Consider the following 22,006-nt stretch of genomic DNA (forward strand, 5'->3'; position numbering starts at 1 on the left):
CTTTGGGCCTTTATATCCATTTGTAAGACATTTTTTTCTCAGATCTTTGAGATCTGGGATCAAACTTATTCAACTAACTCAGTATAGTTTGTTCGTTGAACGTAATTTTGATACAAGTAGACATAACTTTTTTTTAAAAATGAGGCAAACTGTTGCATTAAATTTAGGTTTTGCTGAGCTCTGATTTGTGAGCATTGCTCTGGCTACTGTTTCATAAGTACATTTACATTTTCCACTACAACGTGAGTGTGTGCGCGTCTGTGTGTGTGTGTGTGTGTGTGTGTGTGTGTGTGTGTGTGTGTGTGTGTGTGTATGTGTGTGTGTGTAGGTGTCATGAATAGGGGCGGGGCTTGCTGACGTCGCCCCGGTTGCAGTGTATCTAATGTGAATGCAGACGGAGCAGCTGAGGATGGAGCAGAGGGAGAGAAGAGCCTCCGTGTCACATCTCACCTCTCAGAATTCACTTCTACCATCCAGGACCCTCCTTTAAATCACACCCACGCTGTGACTTCTTTTCTTCTTCTTTTTTTTCCTCTGCATTTTCTCTTTTTTTTTTCCCCCTCTTCAATTCCTCCGCTGCCATCTGCGCACCGGTCCACCTCACTTCACCCATCTGTCAACACACACCGCCGGCTTCGCCTGTGTGTCAGTGGAAGGAGAGGAAATCCAGCGAAAAACCACTGAGAGAAATACCGTTTTCTGCGAGCTTTCACACCCTCTGTCGCTGCTACAATCGACATGGATGAAGACAATCACGGTAAGGCTGCTTTTCTTTTCCCTCCACAGTGGTTTCCTCTCTGAGCAGGGATGGATGGAGGATGGATGGAGGATGGATGGATGGATGGATGGATGGATTTGTGAGTCAGGGCGCACGGAGACATAAGCTAGTCTTGTGGGTTTTTTTTTTCCCACAAAAACAACCACAGCCTGCTGAAATACTACATGATATGAACAAACTGACAATAAAGGAGCATTTCTCAGACATGCAACACAGACCCTGTTGTATTTACATGCTTCCCATCACAAGGTGAGAGTCTGCTCCTCTATAGACGCACATTTAGGTTTAAAAAATGCACAGAAACACATTTTTTTTCCACGCATGCACCTTTTTCATGTGTTTGATGTCTTGCTGTCAGGCTTTGAAGTGGCTCTCACTATCTTGTCGCGCTGTTTGAAGCCTGTAAACTGGTGGAAATTGATAAGATATGTGGCTGGCAGGCTTCCATGTGGAGGACAGACCCAGCAGGATCTGCATCCTTCAACAAACATATGTAAAAAATGAATAAAATTAATTCCCAACAGTGATATTTGAGGAATATAGTGACACCCACTGCAAATTTGACTGAAATCACTATGAACTTACTACAAATGAGGGCAAATGATAATGAAAAATACTAACTTTGCAATATTTTGCTTTTCCGCTATCTATGTTTTGAGAAGAAAAAGCAGATGAATTATTCTATCTGGAATGATTTAGTCATTCTAAAATGACTGAGGGGGCTTATATAGGACTGTATCTGCAGTGACAATTAAAAGCAATTGTAAAAAAGCAGAAAAAAAAACATATTTGGAGTCTTTCTCATTTGTGGAAAAAGCTTCCAAAAACACAGATCTCGCTTTACATTCATCATGTAGAGCTATATGGTGCTGATTTAAATGGTTCAACCAAAAACACTGGTGACAGAGAACCTTTTTTTGGTCAACATCATCCTTTCTGGTGCAGAAATATTTCTGTGCAACTCAGATTTCATTTCTTTTTTTCAAAAGTCTTCCTTTTCAGTGTTTCTCTCCTGTTCTTTCCTTTCTTTTGCTGTGCACATGTTGAGCCTGCAGATCAACAAACTGTTTCTCTGGTAAATTAAGTTAAAAAAAAACAAGCTGTATCCACAGTAAATTGTGTTACATAAGACAGACTTGTCTTGTAGATTAGTCACGGAAAATTAGATAGTGTTTTCTTTTTGTATTAAGCAGCCAAAGAAGTGTGTTTCACTTAATTTTCCATACTTCACGTTGCACTCCTGACTGTTGAGCACATTGTAGTGTTGATGCTGAAATAGTGTATTGCAAGATCTCAAAGTGAAATTATTTGCTACAGTTGTGAGAAAGATAAAAGGTTAAATCACTTTAAACACACTAATAAGCACGGAAAACTGGAGAACAGGGATACAGTGTATGATTTGAATGTTTATAGTATCTTAACCATTTATCAAACTAGGTGGAATATTAAAGAGAAAATATCTAAAAGTACGAAAAGATCACGATTGAACTGAGAATACAATATTTAAGTAGTTATAGTGATACTTTAGATTAATTATGATAAGGTGGTGCTGACAAAGCCTCACTGATAGCAGATTTTTGGGGCCATTTTAGGGAGTAAGAAATTCAGATGTCTATATATGGGCCAATATTGTTTACATACAGTACTGTTCAAAAGTTTGGAGTCACTTAGAAATGTCCTTATTTTTGAAAGAAAAGCATTTATTTCAATGAAGATAACATTAAATTAATCAGAAATCCAGTCTAGACATTGTTAATGTGGTAAATGACTATTCTAGCTGGAAACGGCTGATTTTTAATGGAATATCTCCATAGGGGTACAGAGGAACATTTCCAGCAACCATCACTCCTGTGTTCTAATGCTACATTGTGTTAGCTAATGGTGTTGAAAGGCTAATTGATGATTAGAAAACCTTTGCGCAGTTATGTTTGCACATGAATAAAAGTGTGAGTTTTCATGAAAAGCATGAAATTGCCTGGGTGACCTCAAACTTTTGAACTCTAGTGTACATATAGATATACATATAATAGTTATCTATGCAAATATACAAGAAAGATGAAACAGTGCAAAATCCAGAAATACTGTTACATCCAAACAATGGCAGCCCTCTTTCAAAAAACCAAACATAAAGCAAGCAAACAATAATAGAGCCATTAACTTATGATAAGGACACTGCTTGACTCCGCACCACCATCTGCTCACCAGCTCTGTTACATGCGCTGCAGACAGTGCTGACAGTATTAGAAATAAAGGTGTCTGAGCTGCTCTGCTGGAAAAACTATGTGGTAGCACTGTTTCTATGTTACTCCAAACATCTTTTTCTTTATCGGTAAAAGAACTTTATATTTTAGTGTATAGTGATACATCTGTGACAGACCAATATCAGCTGATCAGCCAACTGACTACTGAATGAAACACACTGACCGAGAGTTGCTCATGACCTGAGTATTTAGTCACACATTCCTGATTTGCTGCTCGATATGAAACTGTGCACCTGCTTGCAACATAACCCAGTTATGGTGGCTGCAGCTCTTAGTCAATTATTTCATGATGGTGTCTTATACACGCATGCAGGATGCTGCTGAGCAGATAATCCAAACTGTCTTGTGGGCCCACAGGCCTCCAGGCTGTGTAATGTAAACAAATGGTTATAGTCTGATAACAGTTTGGCAGTTAAACCGGGAGATTAGCAGAGCCAGGAGAGACACTTGTATGAACTTCCACTTTTTTTTCCTCCACAGTATTCTCACGTGTTAACCGTCTCAGTATACAGTGAGATGTGGAGACGACCCCGTTACTGTGCTTCTAGTCTTCTACCCTTTTTCCGCTGTGTTTTGTAGGATTTCCATAACTTTGCTGCATGTATTTGTGGCCTCCAGAGGATGACCGTTTCCGTTTCCCGATAGTGTCAGTTAGAAACATTAAAATCTAATGTGGAATGAAAATGACAGAGCATATTTATGATCCCTGAGGCGAGAACTATTTATAGTTTGGTATCTTAATGAACTTAACTCAAAAAAGGTCAATTTTGCTCAATCAATATCTCATTTCTTGCACGTGTGCTTCAACTGAGAGATTCTAATATGGTCTAAATTGATATTTCAGGGGCTTGTTGAAAGGAATATTGCTTCTAAGTCAGAGTTAAAGAACTGACCTGTATCCTCTTTGCAGTCTAACCCGTGAGAACATGCTATCGCCATATCATTTCCCCTTAAAATCACATGTGCTGCAAGCAAGCCGCTCTTATGAGGCCAGTCAGGGAGATACCACTCACTGAATCATCTGGCAGGAAGCACAGAGGCACTCTGTCCGTGAATTAACTGCAACGATACGACACTGTGCACAGTGAACTGTTAAAATAACTTACCATAAATGTTGAACTCGATTGCTTACTCACACTCTCGCTGACTTGCAGACATCACTTAACATAGCTCACATGCACACCTTGATATGCTGGTGTCACAACACAGGCGCTTGGTGCTAAATCTGTCTCTACCAGGCACTTAGCAGCAGCTGAAGTCAAACTTTAGACCTTCATCAAGAGAAGCTTGTCGACCCAGAGGAGCTCAGAGCAGAGTAATGCAGTGCAACATATCAAAGAGTCAGAGATGTGTATGTTGTATGAGATTTTTGTGCGTCAAGGTGCTTTTATTCCTGACTGTACTGCAAAATATATGGCCAAAAATGAATTTTTTTTTACATAGTTTAATGTCAGTTTTTTCTCTCCACTCAGATATCAAGGCGTAATTATTTAGCCAAGCCCCTAAATATTATGTTTAATGTAGACCGCAGACAAAACTTATGATGTCAGAGCCCTTTCTAGGGGACTTTGGGCTCAGTTGCTATAAATCCATCCACTTGCAAGCTGCACTTTGAAGCTCTGAGGTTCTATTTTGCATGCCAACCAATATGCACGTTATCCCCATGTGTGCACATTACGAACCCCGTTCTCAGAGACCGTATGCACAGTACGCATGCAAACTGAGCAACATATGTCCAGAGTTGGGGCTATAATTTATTCTGCATCGGTGAGCCAGTCTGAGAACAACAGAGGAGAGAGCCAACAGATGCTGTCATATTTTGTAGGATTAAGAAATAGCATACAAACAGCTAATGCTCCCTGAATCCACCTCTCATGAAACAGTATATGGAGAGCTGACGCAAAGTGAAGGAGGGAGGGATGGGGAAGTTTGCGAACCGAGAGGGCTTTTGCTGCTATAATCAATATTTCATGCTGATTATTGATCAAATGAGTATTCAGAATACGAATGAGGTTGTTTGTAAAGATGATCCCATTGAGAATTATCATGCAACGATTCAATTTTCTTTAGCTAAAAGCAGAAACACGCACAAACAGCTGCTACAGAACATGATTTGGGCGTAACGACTCATCGGAACTTAATAGGACTGATGCTGTTCCAGTCTGGATCAACTGAATAAAATTATACAGTGATGTGTAGAAACTCTGTTTAGATTTCAGATCCAACTTTCACCCATCATTCTCATAAAGTTTTTTGTAAATAAAATTTTTAACATATATTCAATGGAAGTCAGTGTGTTGTCGAATAGGGACAAATTATCGATACAGCCACATATCGTAACATCTCCTTGTGTGATACATTATTTTTACAATGGCGCCAAATATTTTTATTTTTGTTAAAAACATACAGAACTACAACCAGTTTGATATACCAGAGTCACTACTTCACGATCTGATGCTATCAAATGAACGAAGGTTAAGTGAATAGAAGGAACTAAGCTCTGGAGAAGAGGTAGAAATTTAAAATGGCAAATCAGAGTGAACTGAGTGAGTTGATACATTATTTAAACTGAGCAATAATGATAATACACACACACTGAATGCAGTAAATAAATGATAATTCTTGCTTTTTGCTATTTTAGGGATTCTTTTTTCCTTCCTTAGCTTGTTTATTGTAATTTCTTTTGTATTTGCATACATAAAAAGCTAAATTCTGTTCTCAATCCCAGTAGTTTATAATACAAACAATAGTAAATATAAATAAGTATAAAAATACAACCAAGAAATATAGGCTAAAATGGCAGCACAGTGTAATTGGTATTAAAGAGCACACTTTCAATTGCAGTATGTTGAGGTGATGTTAGCAGCCGTTTAGTTTTGATATTGTGATGTATCATTGATGATTGTCTTGCGCTGCATCAGGAATCACAGAATCTCTGTATTGTGATACCAGATTACCTGTATTATGTCATGGACAAAGTATCGTGAGTTACTCTGAGATTCCTACCTATTTTGCCTGGTGTATTTGTTCAGTTGTAATGTAATGTTGTATGCTTTTTCCTAACTGTCAAAGACTATAATCTGTTGGTGGAATAAATCTGTCTTTGTGGTTCATCCAAGGATCCAAGCAATTATAAGCTAAGTCCCCAAATAGGGCTGCAAGTAACTGATTGTTTTCTTTGTTGTTTGGTTTGTAAAATGTCTAAAAATGGTGACAAAGCTGATCAGCATTTTTCAAAACCCAAGATGATGCCCTCAAATGTCTTGTTCTCTCCACAACCTATAGATATTCAATTTACTGCTATAAAGGAATAAATAACCTAGAAACTATAAAAATAGTTCTTGGTTATTGTAATCGTTGACAGCTAATGCAGTTTGTTAGTGAATATAGGGGGTGAACACAGTGAAGGATTTAACATTTACTCCTCTGCAGTTGATGGAGACCAAAACAGAGCTTAAAATGGTGCAAATATTGGAGTTGCATTTATTGCATGGATACATTTAGCACTACAAATAAATGCTGATGATGCCTTGTTTCTTCTGAATGTATAAATAAACCATTGCTTGCTAGCCAGCTTAAAATGGGTGAAATTCAGTGTTGCGTTTAGAACTTAGTACAGTATCCCTAAGTGGCCAAAAAAATCAGCTAAGAATGTTGAAGCTGTTATCTCAGTTTATTGTGTGTTTGAAACTGGATTTTCATTGAAATTTGCAATAAGAATGGAGGAATTGTAGAGGCATAATCACTGTGCAGATGATGAGCTGAGTCAGTAAGAGAGATAACTGATAGAACAATAGTAGGGTTGGAACAAGGACAGTCAGGTCACCATGCACATAGAATTTACAGCATATTTCTTAGCTACACTGAAAAAAGTGAGTGAAGATTTTTAAAAAAAGTGTCACTGTGCATTGTTTATGAAACTCATCTGTAGCATGGGATTCATTATAGTATGTTTATTGCATTCAATAATCAGAGTTGGCGCTTCTCTGCTCAGTTTACATGCCACAGAGCAGACAGGGCCTGGCCTCAAAATGGATGAAAATCAGCAACAGGCTTGAAAGTGTTTTTATTACTCATGTGTCTATTTTTAGCATCATTGTATAGCTGGATGGAAGAGTGGAAAGAACACAGAAGCAGAAATTGGCTGAGAAGCAGTTGACTGAACGCCTGGATGGAGGCCACGGATTTTAACACTTGGCTTTTCTTGTATTTTCTCTCCTTTATAGCAGCTCTGCTTCAGTCTGGGATTAATGTGAACTGGCTGTTTTGGGAGGTTTGGGGTATTAAAATGTTGAAATGAATAGAGCTCTTAGATTTTCCAACACCTTAGCAGCCTGAATGAAGTTATTTGGGGATGACTAAGGTTCCTGTACACCACATGCCTTGTGTTCGTAGTTACAGACAGAAAAATGTGCAAAAAGAGGTTTGGTTATGAGGTCCTGTGAGGCTTTCTTGACCATATTTCCTGTTTAAGTGTCGCAATCAGTGCTCTTCTCTCTATCTGACCGTGGGAAAAGCTGAATGGGAAAGGCTTTTCCTTCAGTTTTCCTGGACTGAATGTAAGAGCGTGTGCTAAAATAACAAATCGTATCTGACTGCAGCACTACTGTTTTGTCTACACGGACCTGTTAATGGTGCACACATGGCGGATTCTGTGCAGAATCATAAATGCCTTTGTGATTGGTTCTCTCCTGCAAGAAAGAAGAACAAAAAAGCACCTTTTTCCTTCACGTTTTATTCCTGTCATCTCCTCAAACTTAATGGACACCTGACTCTATGCAATTATTTCATATCATATTCACCCCAGCAGGCATGAAACCCAAGATAAGAAGGCTTTTTGGAAGTCACCGCAGTGTATGTATGATTTCTTGACATGCAGCTCTGCAGCTCTGAGGGAGAGTAGCTGGGATGAAGGAAAAGTTGGTGTGATTGCGGTGTGGTCTTTGTTGTGGCCGTAGGGGGAGTGTGTGGGAGGACATCAGACAGTCACTTTGGGCAAACTGTGGCTGCTCTGTAGGTATCTTTTGCCCCAGGAGGCCGGCTGGCTTAAAGTAAGAGCTGAATGTCTCGACAACGGCACAACAGAGCTCAGACATCTGTTCCTCTCTGCATCTGCTGGCTTTATCCTAATATCACCCCGTAGTTTGTGCTTCAGCTCATAAGTAGGATGCATTTGGGACGAAATGATTAGCCTGTTAATTGATTTGTGAATTTAATCTGCAGCATTTTTAATAATTGAGTAACAGCATTTCAATATGAATATTTGATGGTTTTCTTACTTTTCTATGATGTAAACTGAAGATGACTGAAATACAACAAAATTAAGTGACATTTTTCACTATTTGTTGACATTTTAGCGAATTAAAGCTTAATCTGTAATAAAAATAAATGCACAAAAATTTATTCGTTATTTGTTCAAGAATGCATGAGTAAAAGTAAAATGTTCTTTGCACTGTCTTTTGCATAAAATTTGTAGGTATTTCTGTTACATAAAAATATAATGTTGAAAATCTGTTTGCCAGTGAAGCAGGCATCACTTTCAGAAGTAGCTACACATATTTGATTTCTTGCCAGGAGTTACATGAGTAGACTGACACTACTCTTGCTAAATATGAAGCAAAAATCTGGAGATAATTAGCTTTGCTTAGCTTAACACAAACAGTAGAAACCAAGAGAAACAGGCTGTGTCTGTCCACATGTAACAAAATCCACTTACCAACAACTCACAAGTTTGTAAAATGGGCTTTTACAGGAAGTAGAATACTTGCAGGAAGATTTTGTTACCTTAAATTGAGCTAAGCTAGCTGTTTTTGTGTTTGCCGTCCAAATGCTAACCTAAGTTAATCCATTGCAGGTGATAGCTTTACTTTGACATTTAAGAGTGGTTACCATCTTCTCATTCTTCAAATATAAGAAAGCAAATGAGTATATTTGGCAAAAATGATAATCAATTTCTTTGAAATTAACTAATAATAAACCCACACATACCTCTAAGTGCCATAAATCATTTAAAAATCTGCATTTTCATTTCAACTTTTGAAGCTCACTATATTGCACTACCGCCAATTCATAGGTTGATTTTTATATATTTTATTTATTTTGCTTTATTATATTTATACTGTATTTCAGTCATTTTTGAAAAATATATGGCACTAATACAAAAGTGAGAGAGAAACGTCTTTGTGGTTCCTCTGTATGCCCTGAATGTAGAGGAACCAATAAAAATATTCTATTCTGTTCTATTCTATTTCTTGCTGCTGAAAGAATTTCCCCTTTGGTATAAAACATGGACCCAGATAAAATTCACTCTTCCAAATGTCCTACGGTAGCGTAAACTAAGTGTCTGCATTGGTTTAGCCAAATGTGTTCTTATGCGTGTCGACACAGATGCAAAAGGAAAAAAAAGTGCTAAAATGCACTCTTTGCAGTCTCACTGGTTGACCCAGCAGCCTGAATGTGTTATTTAAAGGCTTAAGGGGAGATTTGTAAAGAACCGAAATTCATTTTGTCTGCCAAGATTATGGGTTTTGTGGTGCAACATTAGAAGATTAAACATACAGCACATTGCACCACATGTAAAACACACAAACACAAAGACAGTTCTGCTGCATGTTGAGCAGGGACTGTAACAAACTGCACTGTTTAAAATGCTGAGAGAGAGAAGAGACTACATATGGGTGTGATTAGAGAAGAGAGACTATGGAGGCTTCCCAACATGTTCCCATCTCCATGGTAGTTTGTGTGTGTGTGAGACAAGACATTGTAGCTGTTTGTCAGGGAGGCAACATTTGTGCTGTTGTAAATAGAGAAATGCTCTGCCTGGAATTATTGCTTGGAGCTGTAAAGAGGGGAAGCTCTTCAAGTGTGAGACGGAGAGCAGATGGGAGACAAAAGACATTAAATGAGTTTAAGGAGGAGCACAGACAGTCAGCAGCAGAGATGTTCTGTGTTTGAGTGATTCACATCTAATGTCAGAGAAGAGTTAAGAGAAAACAGGTCCAGGTGATCATACAGAAAGGTTTATGGCTGAATAGAAATGGAGAACGGCCAGCTGTTTTTCACCTGTTCTCTCTCAAATGTATTTTGAACCATTAGCAAATACCTTGGGTTACCTGTCTCTTAATAAGGCAGATTTAGCAATATATTCATCTGCTAATTTAAAATAACAAACATCCATAGAGCTGCCACTCAAGACTATATTTCTACAAATTAGTTTTTTAAAAATCCAATTGACTGCTTCATATAAGGTCTTTTTCTTTTGCATTTTGGGCAAGGACAAAATATAATAAACAGCTGTCCCTACTAAGAAACAGACAACACAGGGTGGTTTTGTCTGTTCTGGCGATGCATCTACTTCATTCTTCTGTTCTGGTGTTCATACATTACTCTGCTGCTGTTGGGATCTGCCATTGAAATTGCATGGAGTACAATCCACCTATTTGCTTGGTATTAATATGAAGTACTCTCATTCTTTCAAGGTCTTGGGTCTTCAGAAACCCTTACACCGAACAGAGTTGGACCATTGTACTAAGCTGTATTGCTGAGTGGAGCCGACCAATGACTGGAGCCAAAAACGAATGATATCTTGATGCCGCAATGATACAAAAAATAAATATTTAATACAATAAACTACACCATTTCAGAAAAATAAACTGCTGAAAATTGATTACTTTTTAAAAGATATTTAATTATCAATTATGCTGCCTAACTGCGACAGCCCTATACTTAAATGGGTTTGTTAAAATGTAATATATTACAAATAATTCATTCAGCTGTCTGAACTGATTCCCTCTGAATTATTCACTTCTTTGGTAAAACAATACTTTTTACCAAAAAATAAATGTGTTGTTTTAAAGTCAAAACATTGCTAAAAACAACAACATGACTAAATTCACTTAAACTGCACGTTATATAGTTATACTCTGATCATCTAAAGGTTTAAAATCACTGACAAGATAAGTGACTGACATTGATTGTTACAATGCAATATTCTGCTGGAAAACATCTGGCCCTGGCCTTCATGTGGATGCTACTTTGATACCCATGTAAACAATGTTTCAGAACACATACACATCCCACCAGCAGCACACCCCACACCCCTCCCACACAACAAAAACTATTCAGGAACAGCTCAAAGAATGCAAAAATGAGCCAAAGGGTTAAATCTGTCCTCAAAACTCATCAAACCCTAAACTGACTGAGTATCCGTGGGATGTATTGGAACAAACTCGACTCACAAAGACCCCACCCAGCAATCCAAAGACCTAAAGGATCCCAATGCCCTACACCACAGGACACCCCCAGAGGTAATGTGTCCATGGCCCAACAGGTCAAAGCTGTTTTGGTGGCACAAGGGGAATCTACACAATATCAGGCACCTGGTTTTAATGTGACTGATTGGCGTATATACCTCTGAAGCTGAATAAAATGTCCTGGCACATTCTCATTTCATTTCCTGCACTTCTTTTCATGATCAAGTGTATATTTTCACTTCTGTTTCATCTAGACTTGGATGAGAACTGACCTGTTTTTAATGAAAACTCTTTGATCCAGCAGGTGGCCATGAAATATGTTGATATTCAGCATGATCCATCTATAAGAACTATAGAGCCAATACCAAGAGAGACCAATTACCTTAACAATGTGGGTGGTTGTGAAAGCGTTGTTTGGATCAAAGGTTGTTCTGGTCTCATTGTGAATATGATCAGGGTGGTCCAGCAAAGTCCATGTTTTTGCAGGCAGGCGCACAACCATCACAGAAACCTTCGAAACCTTCAAGCATCCCGAAGGCCGACACAAAGCTCCTATTGAATGGAGCTGCACAGTGAAAAGTTTGAAGTTAGTGCCAGTTATCCAGGTTGACCCTCTGTCTCTCTGCTGGTGTCTGCAAATAGTCAGCATCTCTGGAGATATCAAACCTTTGCCCTTGTTCATTGTGTGCAAAATGAAAGACATCTAATACGGATTTCGAAATCCTCCCCGGCTAGATATCTATCACAGTAATGGAAGTGAGTGTGCTCAGATCAGATAAAGTCTTACATCCATTCTGCTGCTTGTCACTCATCTGACACTTGCAGGAAGCAACAGAGGTGTCTCTCAGGAAATAATATGACAAACATATGTTGCCTTTCACAATTTATTGTCATATAATATTTTCTGTCCTTGTTTGTCGAGACCCAGATTGTATCCAAATTAGTTTTGACTGCGTGAAGCTTGAATTTTACAATAATAGAGGAAACAGTAGCAGCTCTGTAAGGATGCGTTCATGCATCGTAAAGCAAATGTTTCGGAGATATGTTTACCATGTTTTTCATCTTTCTTAGGTTGTCAGCATATTAACATTTAACATTAGATAACACTATATACAAACTGATCCACAATAACATTAAAACCACCTGTCTAATATTGTGTGTGTCTCTCTTGTGTCACCAAAACAGCTCTGACATATTTAGTGTTGAGGCATGAACTCCACAAGACCTCTGAAGGTGTCCTGTGGTATCAGGCCTCAAGATGTTTGTCATGAACTCTTCCTTTTCCTCAAACTATCCCTGAACACTTTTTGCAGATCTGAAAGCCACATTAATGTGCCTAAAGGGAGTTAGAAAGGGGTGTACGTAGTTCACAACAGTGTTTAGGTAGGTGTTGCAGGTCAAAGTAACATCCACATGAATGTCAGGACCCAAGGTTTCCCAGCAGAACATTGACCCAGAGCATCACTCTGCCTCCACCAGCCGGCCTTCATCTTTTTCCTTTTCCAGATAAATGGCGTGTATACACACCCGGCTGTCCACATGCTATGCAAAAAAATTGATTCTTCAGACCAGGACACCTTCTTCCATTATGCCACGGCCCAGTTCTGACACTGAGGTGTCCATTGTAGACGCTTTCAAGCAAGGGACACAGGGCAGCACGGAAACCGACCAGTCTGTGGCTACATAGCCCTGTATACAGCAAACCGTGATGCACTGAGTGTTTTCACGCTTTCACACCAGCGGGCTAGTTTTTGCTCCCTTTGCACACCAGTGAGCCTTGGGTATCCATGACCCTCTTGCCTGTTCATCAGTTATCCTTCCTTGGACCATTTTGGGAACATCCCACAGGACCTGTCATTATATGGAGGTGCTCTGACCCAGTCATCCAGCCATCACAAATAATTGGTTCTTGTCAAAGTCACTGAGATCTTTTTGCTGCTGGTTTTTCCTGCTTCCAACAAATCAACTTCAAGATCTGACTGTTTACTGGCTGCCTACCATATCCCACCCCTTGACAGATGCCATTGCAGCAAGATAATTAATGTTACTTCGCCTGTCAGTGGCTTTAATGTAAAGGCCGATTGTTATGAAGTATCACTGAGGCTTGGAAGGTATGTAGATATGTATGTAGATAAATACATAAACTGACCTGAATTACCACTGTGAAGGATACATGAATATCTGTATCAAATCCATCCAGTCAGTTTTTGGTTCGGATAATTACCATCCCAAAGCCCCTTACTGTGCTAAACATTGCTTTGATATCATTTAATTTAGATCATAACTACAAGCAAAGGAAGAGAAAAACCCATCCAATCCAACCTCCTCATGCTTAGTGAAGAAAACAACAGAGGGGTCAACAAACAGCTGGCATAATGGCTGCAAAGCTGCCATCACTGACAGTTGCATCTGAATCAAGTGCAATTAAAACACTCATTTAAGCAAACACTCCCATGTTAGAATAAATAGAGGTCTTCCTGTTCTTCCCATTCTGCCAACATTGCATGAATGCAGAAAAAAAACTAAATTAATTACATGACTGTAAATTGCAGAGTGATTGCAAAGGAATGTGAAATATATGTTGATAATAGTAAGGTTGTGAAATAGCCTTTTTCCAGAATTGTAGATATTCTAGCTCTGTGAGAGAATAAAAGTGAAAGATACTAATATAGCACTTTTACGTTCTGTCTACAACTGGATGATCATCAGAGATCTGTTGCAGTGGGCAAACAGGGGGCTACTTGGATTGCACCCAGCCTGTAAAAGCCCCTCATCCTGCCCAGATGCCAAAAGAAACAGCATCCATCTAATTCACTCTCAGGCCGATCAAATCATCAGATTATGATTACTTTGGCTGCCAGCATATGGCAGTGGAAGCCCCCTCAGATCCTGCTGGCTGTATCCATCGAATCAAATATTGACATAGTGCTGATGCTGAGCAGATGTGTGATGTAAGGAGGACATGGTGTGTAGACCACCTCCTATGCAACCACCACACTCGCACAAATGGACTCACGGCAGGAGGTCGCCTCCCCAAAAAACTGCAGATTAACCAGAGCAATCAGTGTGAGCGCTCTTCAGCTCCCCGAGCCCAGATTTTGCTTGTAACCCTGGAGGTAGTTAAAGACTACAAGCCATATTAGCTCCCCAAATCTCTCTTCTCACGCATAGGCCAGGACTGAATTATTACTGAACAAGCTGCAGAGTGCTGTAATAATGCATGCATAATTCATGCAAAGTGTAAATATAGTGGAGCTGAATTTCCTGAATAACATAATTTGCCATGTAGATTGTGAAAACAATTATTCACTTTTCAAACAGAGATGGCAAACATTTACTGCGTTTCATACATTATTTTGGACTGCTGGCTGGACAAAACAAGAGATTTGAAGACATCACCTTGGGTGTCACTTTTTTCCCTGCAATTTAAAAGACTAAATAAGTAATCCATTTAGTTACAACACAATCAACAAGTTTGCTGTCAAGAAAACAGTTTCCAACTTAGTTTTCAGCTGCAACAGCAGTTTGGACTTCAGAAGATATTCATTATGAGTGACAAAAATTATGGATAAACAGGTTAAGAAACGAGCACCAGAAAGTAGATGCTTGCAATGCAGCTTGTTAGATTACTTTTATAGAAGAATACAGCAGAAGTTAACAATTTTCTTAGGTCTTCAAAAAAAATTTAAAGGAAAAACACGAACCTTTGAGCCCTACAGTGAGAGGATCTGGTTGCTCTGTTGTGTTGTGGGGGCATTTTGTTGGCATGATTTGGGTCCATTTGTCCCTCTAAAGGGAAGGGTCACTGCAAATCAATAAAAGCTGCTCTGAGTGGTCACTTTTAATCTTATGTTGAAACATTTCTATCCTGATGGGACTGGTCTCTTCCACTGGGCATGAGGTGTCAGTGAAAGGTTTAATGAAAATGATGTGGGCTGAACTCCTGAGAGATTTTGTACCATTACACCAAATGATGGAATATCTTTTGGAAGAACGATGCTCATCCCTTCAGTATAGATCCAGAGACTTGGGGAATCAATATTCGGCTTTCCACTGTAGGAACTGTTTTCTGGAACACCCCCCTTATCGGTCTCTTCAGACTTTCTGATTCTGTTGCAGTGTAGAATTCAACAGCTTTGACTGTGGCTTGAAGTGCAGAAAAATGAAGACAAATTGTAGTTAGTGGACATAGCTCTGCTTCTATTAGCACATAGGTACTACAACAATGGAATGCTTGGTATGTCAGTCTATGTGGTGAACCTTACATTGTTGTTAGCGATACTTGAGGACATCAAAAGGCAAAAAAAGGGCGCTTGTTGAGTTTAATGAATCAACGTTGAGACCTAGCTGTTTTTTCCAGGGCTATTCAGAGGTACCTACCATGGAGCAGTTACCCATGGTAGGTGGTGACCCAGAAAGATGCTCTACAACGGAATGCTCTTGAAGTCGGAACATACACAAACGTTAACGTGACCCTAAAAAAGCCCATAAGTTCCTGTAGCAGAACATAGAAACTTATTATAAAACAACATGGTTGAAGCTCATTTCAGATTACAAACATTATAATATAGTTCATTCAAGCAACAAATGACAGACTGAATATACAGACTGTTCTGTGAACAATGTGACTCAGTGAACTATGTCAAATGTGCATGTTGAGAAGATATCGTGCAAAGATGCTCTGCTGAGAATCCTTTCACTTTAGGCACTTTTCTTGTTGCTGAATGTCATGGTCCACTGAAGTTGTTCCAGTAGCACGTGGTGGCTCAACACCTCACTAAGACACTTTATGTTGGTTTGCTCTTTAATTTGTCACCTGTCTGATTTCAGCAACAAGCTCTGTATATGTACATCCTGTGACTGTGACCTTTGACACTCTGTAATGTAACCTCATTCACCTCATATTGAGCATCTCATCATTCTAGCTTTGTGGCGTTTCAGCAGACAGGTACCCCAGACAGTCTACCTCTGCTTCACAAACTGTTGTGTGTTTTTTAACCAGCAATCATTGAGGCAAAGTAGGTTAAAGTCAGGCAGCAGCGCGTCAGTGGGAACATCTGTGTATATGCTGTTATACATCACACTTCCGCTCCGACAGACTCGCGTTGGGCTTAAAGAGCGCCGGGGAGGGTGAGTGTGTGGGATTAGTGCCAGCTGGCCTCGGTGTACATGTGCTCATGTGCGGATCCATCCACATGTCTGTCTGCATGTGTGACCTGGGCTGTATTGCACAGCATGTCTTTGTCCACAGTTGGAGGGATTGGGGCCAGCCGGTTTCAGATTAGAGTCTGGATCCAGAGGAAGTTTCTCCGTATTTCCGGCTTCATTGCACGTGACGCATCGAGCTGCAGGGCCAAGTGGGGGAACAGGGTTATCTATTTTCAAAGCTCATCTACTTTAAGAGACATCACAGCGGTTAAAGTCGACAGTTTAAAGCTAGTGGATGTGGACAAATCTCCTCTCACTCACACGAGTCAGTGATAACTGGGATAGCAGCCAGTGTTAAGTGGGCGTGGGATTTTCTGTCAGAGCTCCGAGCATCAGGCTGCTTTTCCTGCACTGCTGGTATGAATGCCGCTTTTGGGGAAGCCTTTGAATCAGTTCTCATAACCTGGGAATTTTTTTCCTTGTCTGCCCATTTACTCCAATAAAAGGGCTTTAACATGTGACCACAATAAACATAGTATAAGTTATGAAATCGAGTGCACACTGGAGATGGTTTGTCAAAGCATTTCCTGCATTATTCCATCCAAGCCTCTGGTTTCAGTGGGTGGTCAGAGACAGTTGTTGGTTTTGGGTGTGAAGAGCAGCAGGGGATTTACTCCTAAAAGTAGATTTTGAGGGATTTTGTTTTTAGGGGCGAAATTACGGGAACCTCATGTTCTGTTGCGCACATGTTGGAGTTTAAACCCTTTGGACCCTGTAAACCCAGCACCCCATAGAGCATGCTTAGCGTGGATTTCTCTTAGAGGTCACGAAAAGTAGAATTTGTCTACTTTTCTGCTAAGACACAAACTGAAATCAGTGACTCACGAGCTACAGCTACCTCACTGTTGTACATTCAGACCCTCTTGAGGTCTGCTGTTTACTACGAGGCGGTGATTCACGCTGTAACTGATTTTAGTAGATTATCATTCGAGCGTAGCTGCTGTTTAGTTTGAGCCAATACGATGGCAGCGACCAGCTTTGACCCCAGGACTCCCTCTGTGCTCACTGAAGACACTAAACTCATTTCCTGAGTGAATCATAGAAGGTCACTGGGGGGAACTGTGTTAATAAAGTAATTGGTGGACCACCTCTGTAGAAGAGCCGCCCACCACTACACAAGAGAATCTTCTGGACCAGAAACATTAGAGATTTATTAGCCGCCTGTGCTACCAAATGTATGGTTTCAAAGATATATATTAAAGCAGATCCAGTGAGAGAGGGACCTGGGTTGGAGGATAATGGTAATGCTTTGCCATTAATGGCGGAAGGCTTTTATTAAAGGGAGTATCTTCTGCTTATCATTAGATTTGTAATGAATCAAGAGTGTAATCATGCACATTGTTGCAACCACTGGATCTCTCCATTAGCTAATGCACAGCCGGAGGCTAATGGAACACATGGAGCTGCCTGCTGCTCGCACATCATCTCCCTCCAGGCAAATTTAGTCAAATGACAAAGAAGAATCCTAAAATTCGAGCTGAACCTGCAATTTTTTTCCCATTATTGCTAAATCTATTGATTGTTTTCTTGACTATTGATTGATAACATGGACTATAAAATGTCAGAAAATGGAAAAGATTGATTGTTTTGTCACACCAAAACTTGAAAATATTGAGCTTACTTTTATGGAAGACAAAGAAAGGCATCAAATATTCGCATTTGATGCACACTAGCAGTTGTGAGGTTGTACTGAGGCACCATTGTGCTTTGAGCTGCGTTTTCACATAAATATGCTTACCTGGCCTTGTTTAGGAGGTAGCGTTCTCCATTTACCTTCTTAGATAAGCACAGGCCTGAAGTAAAATAGTACTTACTCTTCGACCAGTCGATTGATCATGGGGAAAATAAAGATCTGCATTTATCTCAGTGCATTGAGTGCACTCAACCTACTAGTACCATCAGTCCAAATAAAGTATAAATATAGGCAAAAAGCTAGTATTTGCATATTAAATCATTTTGACATAGTTATTTTTTACTGAAATAATCAGCCAACCACCATACACTTACCCCTATTCACATATACTCAATCTCAGCATTGAAGGACACCAAGTTAACTACTGTTTTTAGATGATATGCTATGTTGGTTGTTAAGCTGTAATATGCAAAGTGCTGTTTCAGACTTTACACTTTTTGGCTGAAGAGCCTCCATTAGGTTGGGCCAGTTCAAAGCTGTGAAAACATGGCTGTTTTTTCAGGTAGTCTGTTTCTCATGATGCCAGAAGTAATGGATTTATCCTTGACAACTATCAATGTGGCACTTTGTCCTCATGAAAGTAACGGTGATCGTTCGACCGATGAGAATATGGTCAGATGGGAGGATATCATCACACCAGTAAACCTGGAGACTACAGTCTTAGATTTGTAGTATCCTTACTTTCTCTATAGAAAAAATATAGATTCATTAATTCATTCAACCTTTATTTAAATCTCGAGGAATCATCCAGGGCATGTTCTTATTTTCAACGATGTCGAGACTACAAACAGAATAGGGCGCTAATTAACAAGAGCACAAACAGCAGAGCACAGTTAAAAACAGCTACAATCAAAAGTAGTTTAGTCTGTGATCATTGTTTTGAATTGACCCAGTTTTAATGTTTGCTGCAAAATCTTCTGGGTGTGTGCAGCACAAAATGCAGCTAGTTGGGTTAGTGCGTGATCTCAGTCACACCAGTTCATGAATCACTTCTAGAAATGTGTGTCTAACCCTCAGGCCATTTAGTGCCAAGAAGTGGAATCACACAGTTCTAGAGATAGGCACAAAAAATGCACCAACCCTTCAGGGTACTTGTAGCATCTGAGTCAAACATTTGACATTTAAAGTTAAAGCACTCAGTCAGTTTGAAGGAATAGTTTCATATTTTGGGAAATAACCTTATTACAAAAAATGTTGCAGAGAGTTAGATGAGCATATTGATGCCACCCTTGTATTTGTCCATTAAATATAAAGCTGCAGTCAGCAGTAGAGTAGCTTAACATAATGACTGGAAACAGGAAACAACAGCTTTACTGGAGTGATTTCAGTCCTCTTATATAACTGTTGGCAAGAAAGCAAACTAAAGTATTTTCCCAAACATGAAACTGTTGCTTTTAACCATTAAAACCCAACACAACAACACATCTTTACCTCACTTTTTCCTGTGTATGACTTGTTTCATAGGACAAATGGACAGACACAAGTTCCTCCCAATTTTGAGCGCTTATAGTCCAAAAACTTAGAAAACAGCTCAAGTACAACATTAAAGAATCATGAAAAACAGCCTTGAAACTTTTAGAGAGCACTAATTGGCTATACCGCCGCACTCACATATGTGCTGTGAGGTAGCCAGAGGTTAGCAGTGCTAATTAACATCTTTATTTTCATACTCTCAGTCATTGTGCGTCCACATTCCCCTCCGCTGTGGGTTAAAAACACGGCCTACAAAGGAAATCCCTGAGCTGTTTCTCCCTCCTACCTGACCCTCAACACGGTGCTTCAGGATTACATAACCAGGTTAGGAAGGGCCCTTTGTGTCATTGTTAATGTGAATACCGTCTATAACAATACTTGGCCGCTCTGAACTCAACTCTTTTACAAGCTGTCATATTAAAAGTGGGCTGAATGCTTCCTCTTGAGCCCAGTGGCCTTGTTTTTCTTTAATTGGCACAGAATCCCGTCTGTGAGGGAAAATAACAAGTGATGCTTTTTTTCCCTTCCTTTAGCAACATGTAGGCACAAAGCTGCCTCTGATATCAGATGTGCCATTTTCCTGTTGAGAGATTTGAGTTTTCTGCCTCTAAGCTGGCTTAATGAAGCAGAGCTGCACAGGCTCTCTTTGCTTCAAGAAGATGGAGAGAACTGTGGGTTGGGGTAAGTGAAAGAGAGAGAGCGAGATAGATAAAAGAAATAAGATTAAAACAGAGCGATGAGGGAGGATGGACTAAAAAGAAAGAGATCCATCCTCCCTTCTTGCACAGCTTTTGCCCAGAAGCTGTAAAACACCAACGGCCGGGGGGTCGAGGTCGTAGGCTGCGTTAAATTGCCAAAATTCACATTTAATGAAATAAAGCTTAATCTGGATTGGTTTTATTAATAGAATTATCCCCTGAGCCAAATGGACAAGGAGGGAAGGGGGGCAAAACACTTTCAAGTGGAATAATTAAAAGCCCTCTCTCTTTCTCTGGTTAATTAAGACGAACACGCAGCCTCTTGATATCTGCTGTTCAGCTCCACAAGGTGAAACAGACACGCAACACATTTGTTCCTCTCTTTGCTGTATGACGAGGATCGATCTTGAAGCTGGCTTTCCATCTCTGGTCAATAGGACTTTGTACACTAAAAAAAATATTATTTACAGACTTCCCTGTTATGTTAAATTACAGATAATACCCAGCTAAATCCCCAAAAAATATGTTTCACATGTTAACTGTAAAAAAAGAAAGAAAAAAGTCAGAACAATCTTTTATTTTTTTATTTATTTAACCCTTATTTAACCCTTATTTAACCAGGTAAGTTAGTTGAGAATTGATTCTCATTTTCATCCTAGATCTATCGACAATGGTGTCGGCGTACAGATGGATGTACGAATTGGTTACAGCATGGGTTATATTGTTGATGTAAAGATTAGAGAGTGTTGGAGCAAGTACTGAACCCTTGGTCCAACACTTTGGGACACATTTGTGAATTGATAAAGGGTCTGAGAGAAGACCCTCGCCCTCACTGACTGCCCAGAACAATAGCTTCTGTACCAACTTTCACAATTCTTGGAAAAAACAATATTTCATAACCTTTCCAAAAAAATTGAAATGGTCGACGTAGTCAAATGCCTCGCCAAGTCTACAAAACAGTTGCACAGTATTCTCTGTTGTCGATATAAGCTATAAATAAGGTCCACAAAAAAAATCTGTGTTTTTCCAAATGGTAATTAGTTCTTTAACAACGTGTAACCATAAAATTACAGGATTTTACTGTATTTACAACTAAAATATAATTCTATCATAGGCATTCACCATTCTTACTACACTAACCCCAAACTACATATATAAAGGACTAAAAAGTGGTTAAAAAAAAGATAAAATGATTTAACTGTAAACTGTTGTTTTCAATGGGGTCAAAACTATAAATTGTGTCCACATCAAACATGTATATTTTTTCAAACAGTAATGAGTTTTATCCATAATGTGTGCCCATAAAATACTGCTGTTTATCTGTAGTTTAATCAGCTAAAAATGTAATTATTTCACTGATTTTTTGTTGTTGTTTTTTGTTCAAAATTTTTATACTTTTTGAACATCACAGCATTCCATAGTTTTTGAAGTATTTTTTTGTAAACTTTGCTGCCGGATTTTTGCAATTTTACTTATTTATTTTTACAGATTTTTTTTTACAGCATAGCTATTAGATTAGATTTGGGCCCCACATCTGTTTTTCCTCAACCGTTTGCAATCCTGGTACTTGTGATCTTTTCTTTATCTGTTGTGCAGGAAGCAATAAGAGCTAAATGAGAATAGCGAGGTGAGCTGTGTACAAA

At 39.3% G+C, this 22,006-nt stretch overlaps 1 protein-coding gene across 1 annotated transcript in view; it reads left to right on the forward strand.

The window, feature by feature from the left end:
* The first annotated feature begins 378 nt into the window (after positions 1 to 378).
* cyth3a (cytohesin 3a) overlaps positions 379 to 22,006 on the forward strand; it is a 46,963-nt gene continuing 25,335 nt past the window's right edge. Inside the window, exon 1 of the mRNA XM_023280429.3 lies at positions 379 to 757. Coding sequence (XP_023136197.1) covers positions 739 to 757 — 19 coding nt within the window. The 5' untranslated portion in view covers positions 379 to 738. The remainder of the gene's footprint in view (positions 758 to 22,006) is intronic.

Source organism: Amphiprion ocellaris, chromosome 18 (assembly GCF_022539595.1).
Source record: "Amphiprion ocellaris isolate individual 3 ecotype Okinawa chromosome 18, ASM2253959v1, whole genome shotgun sequence".
Lineage (NCBI taxonomy): Eukaryota > Metazoa > Chordata > Actinopteri > Pomacentridae > Amphiprion > Amphiprion ocellaris.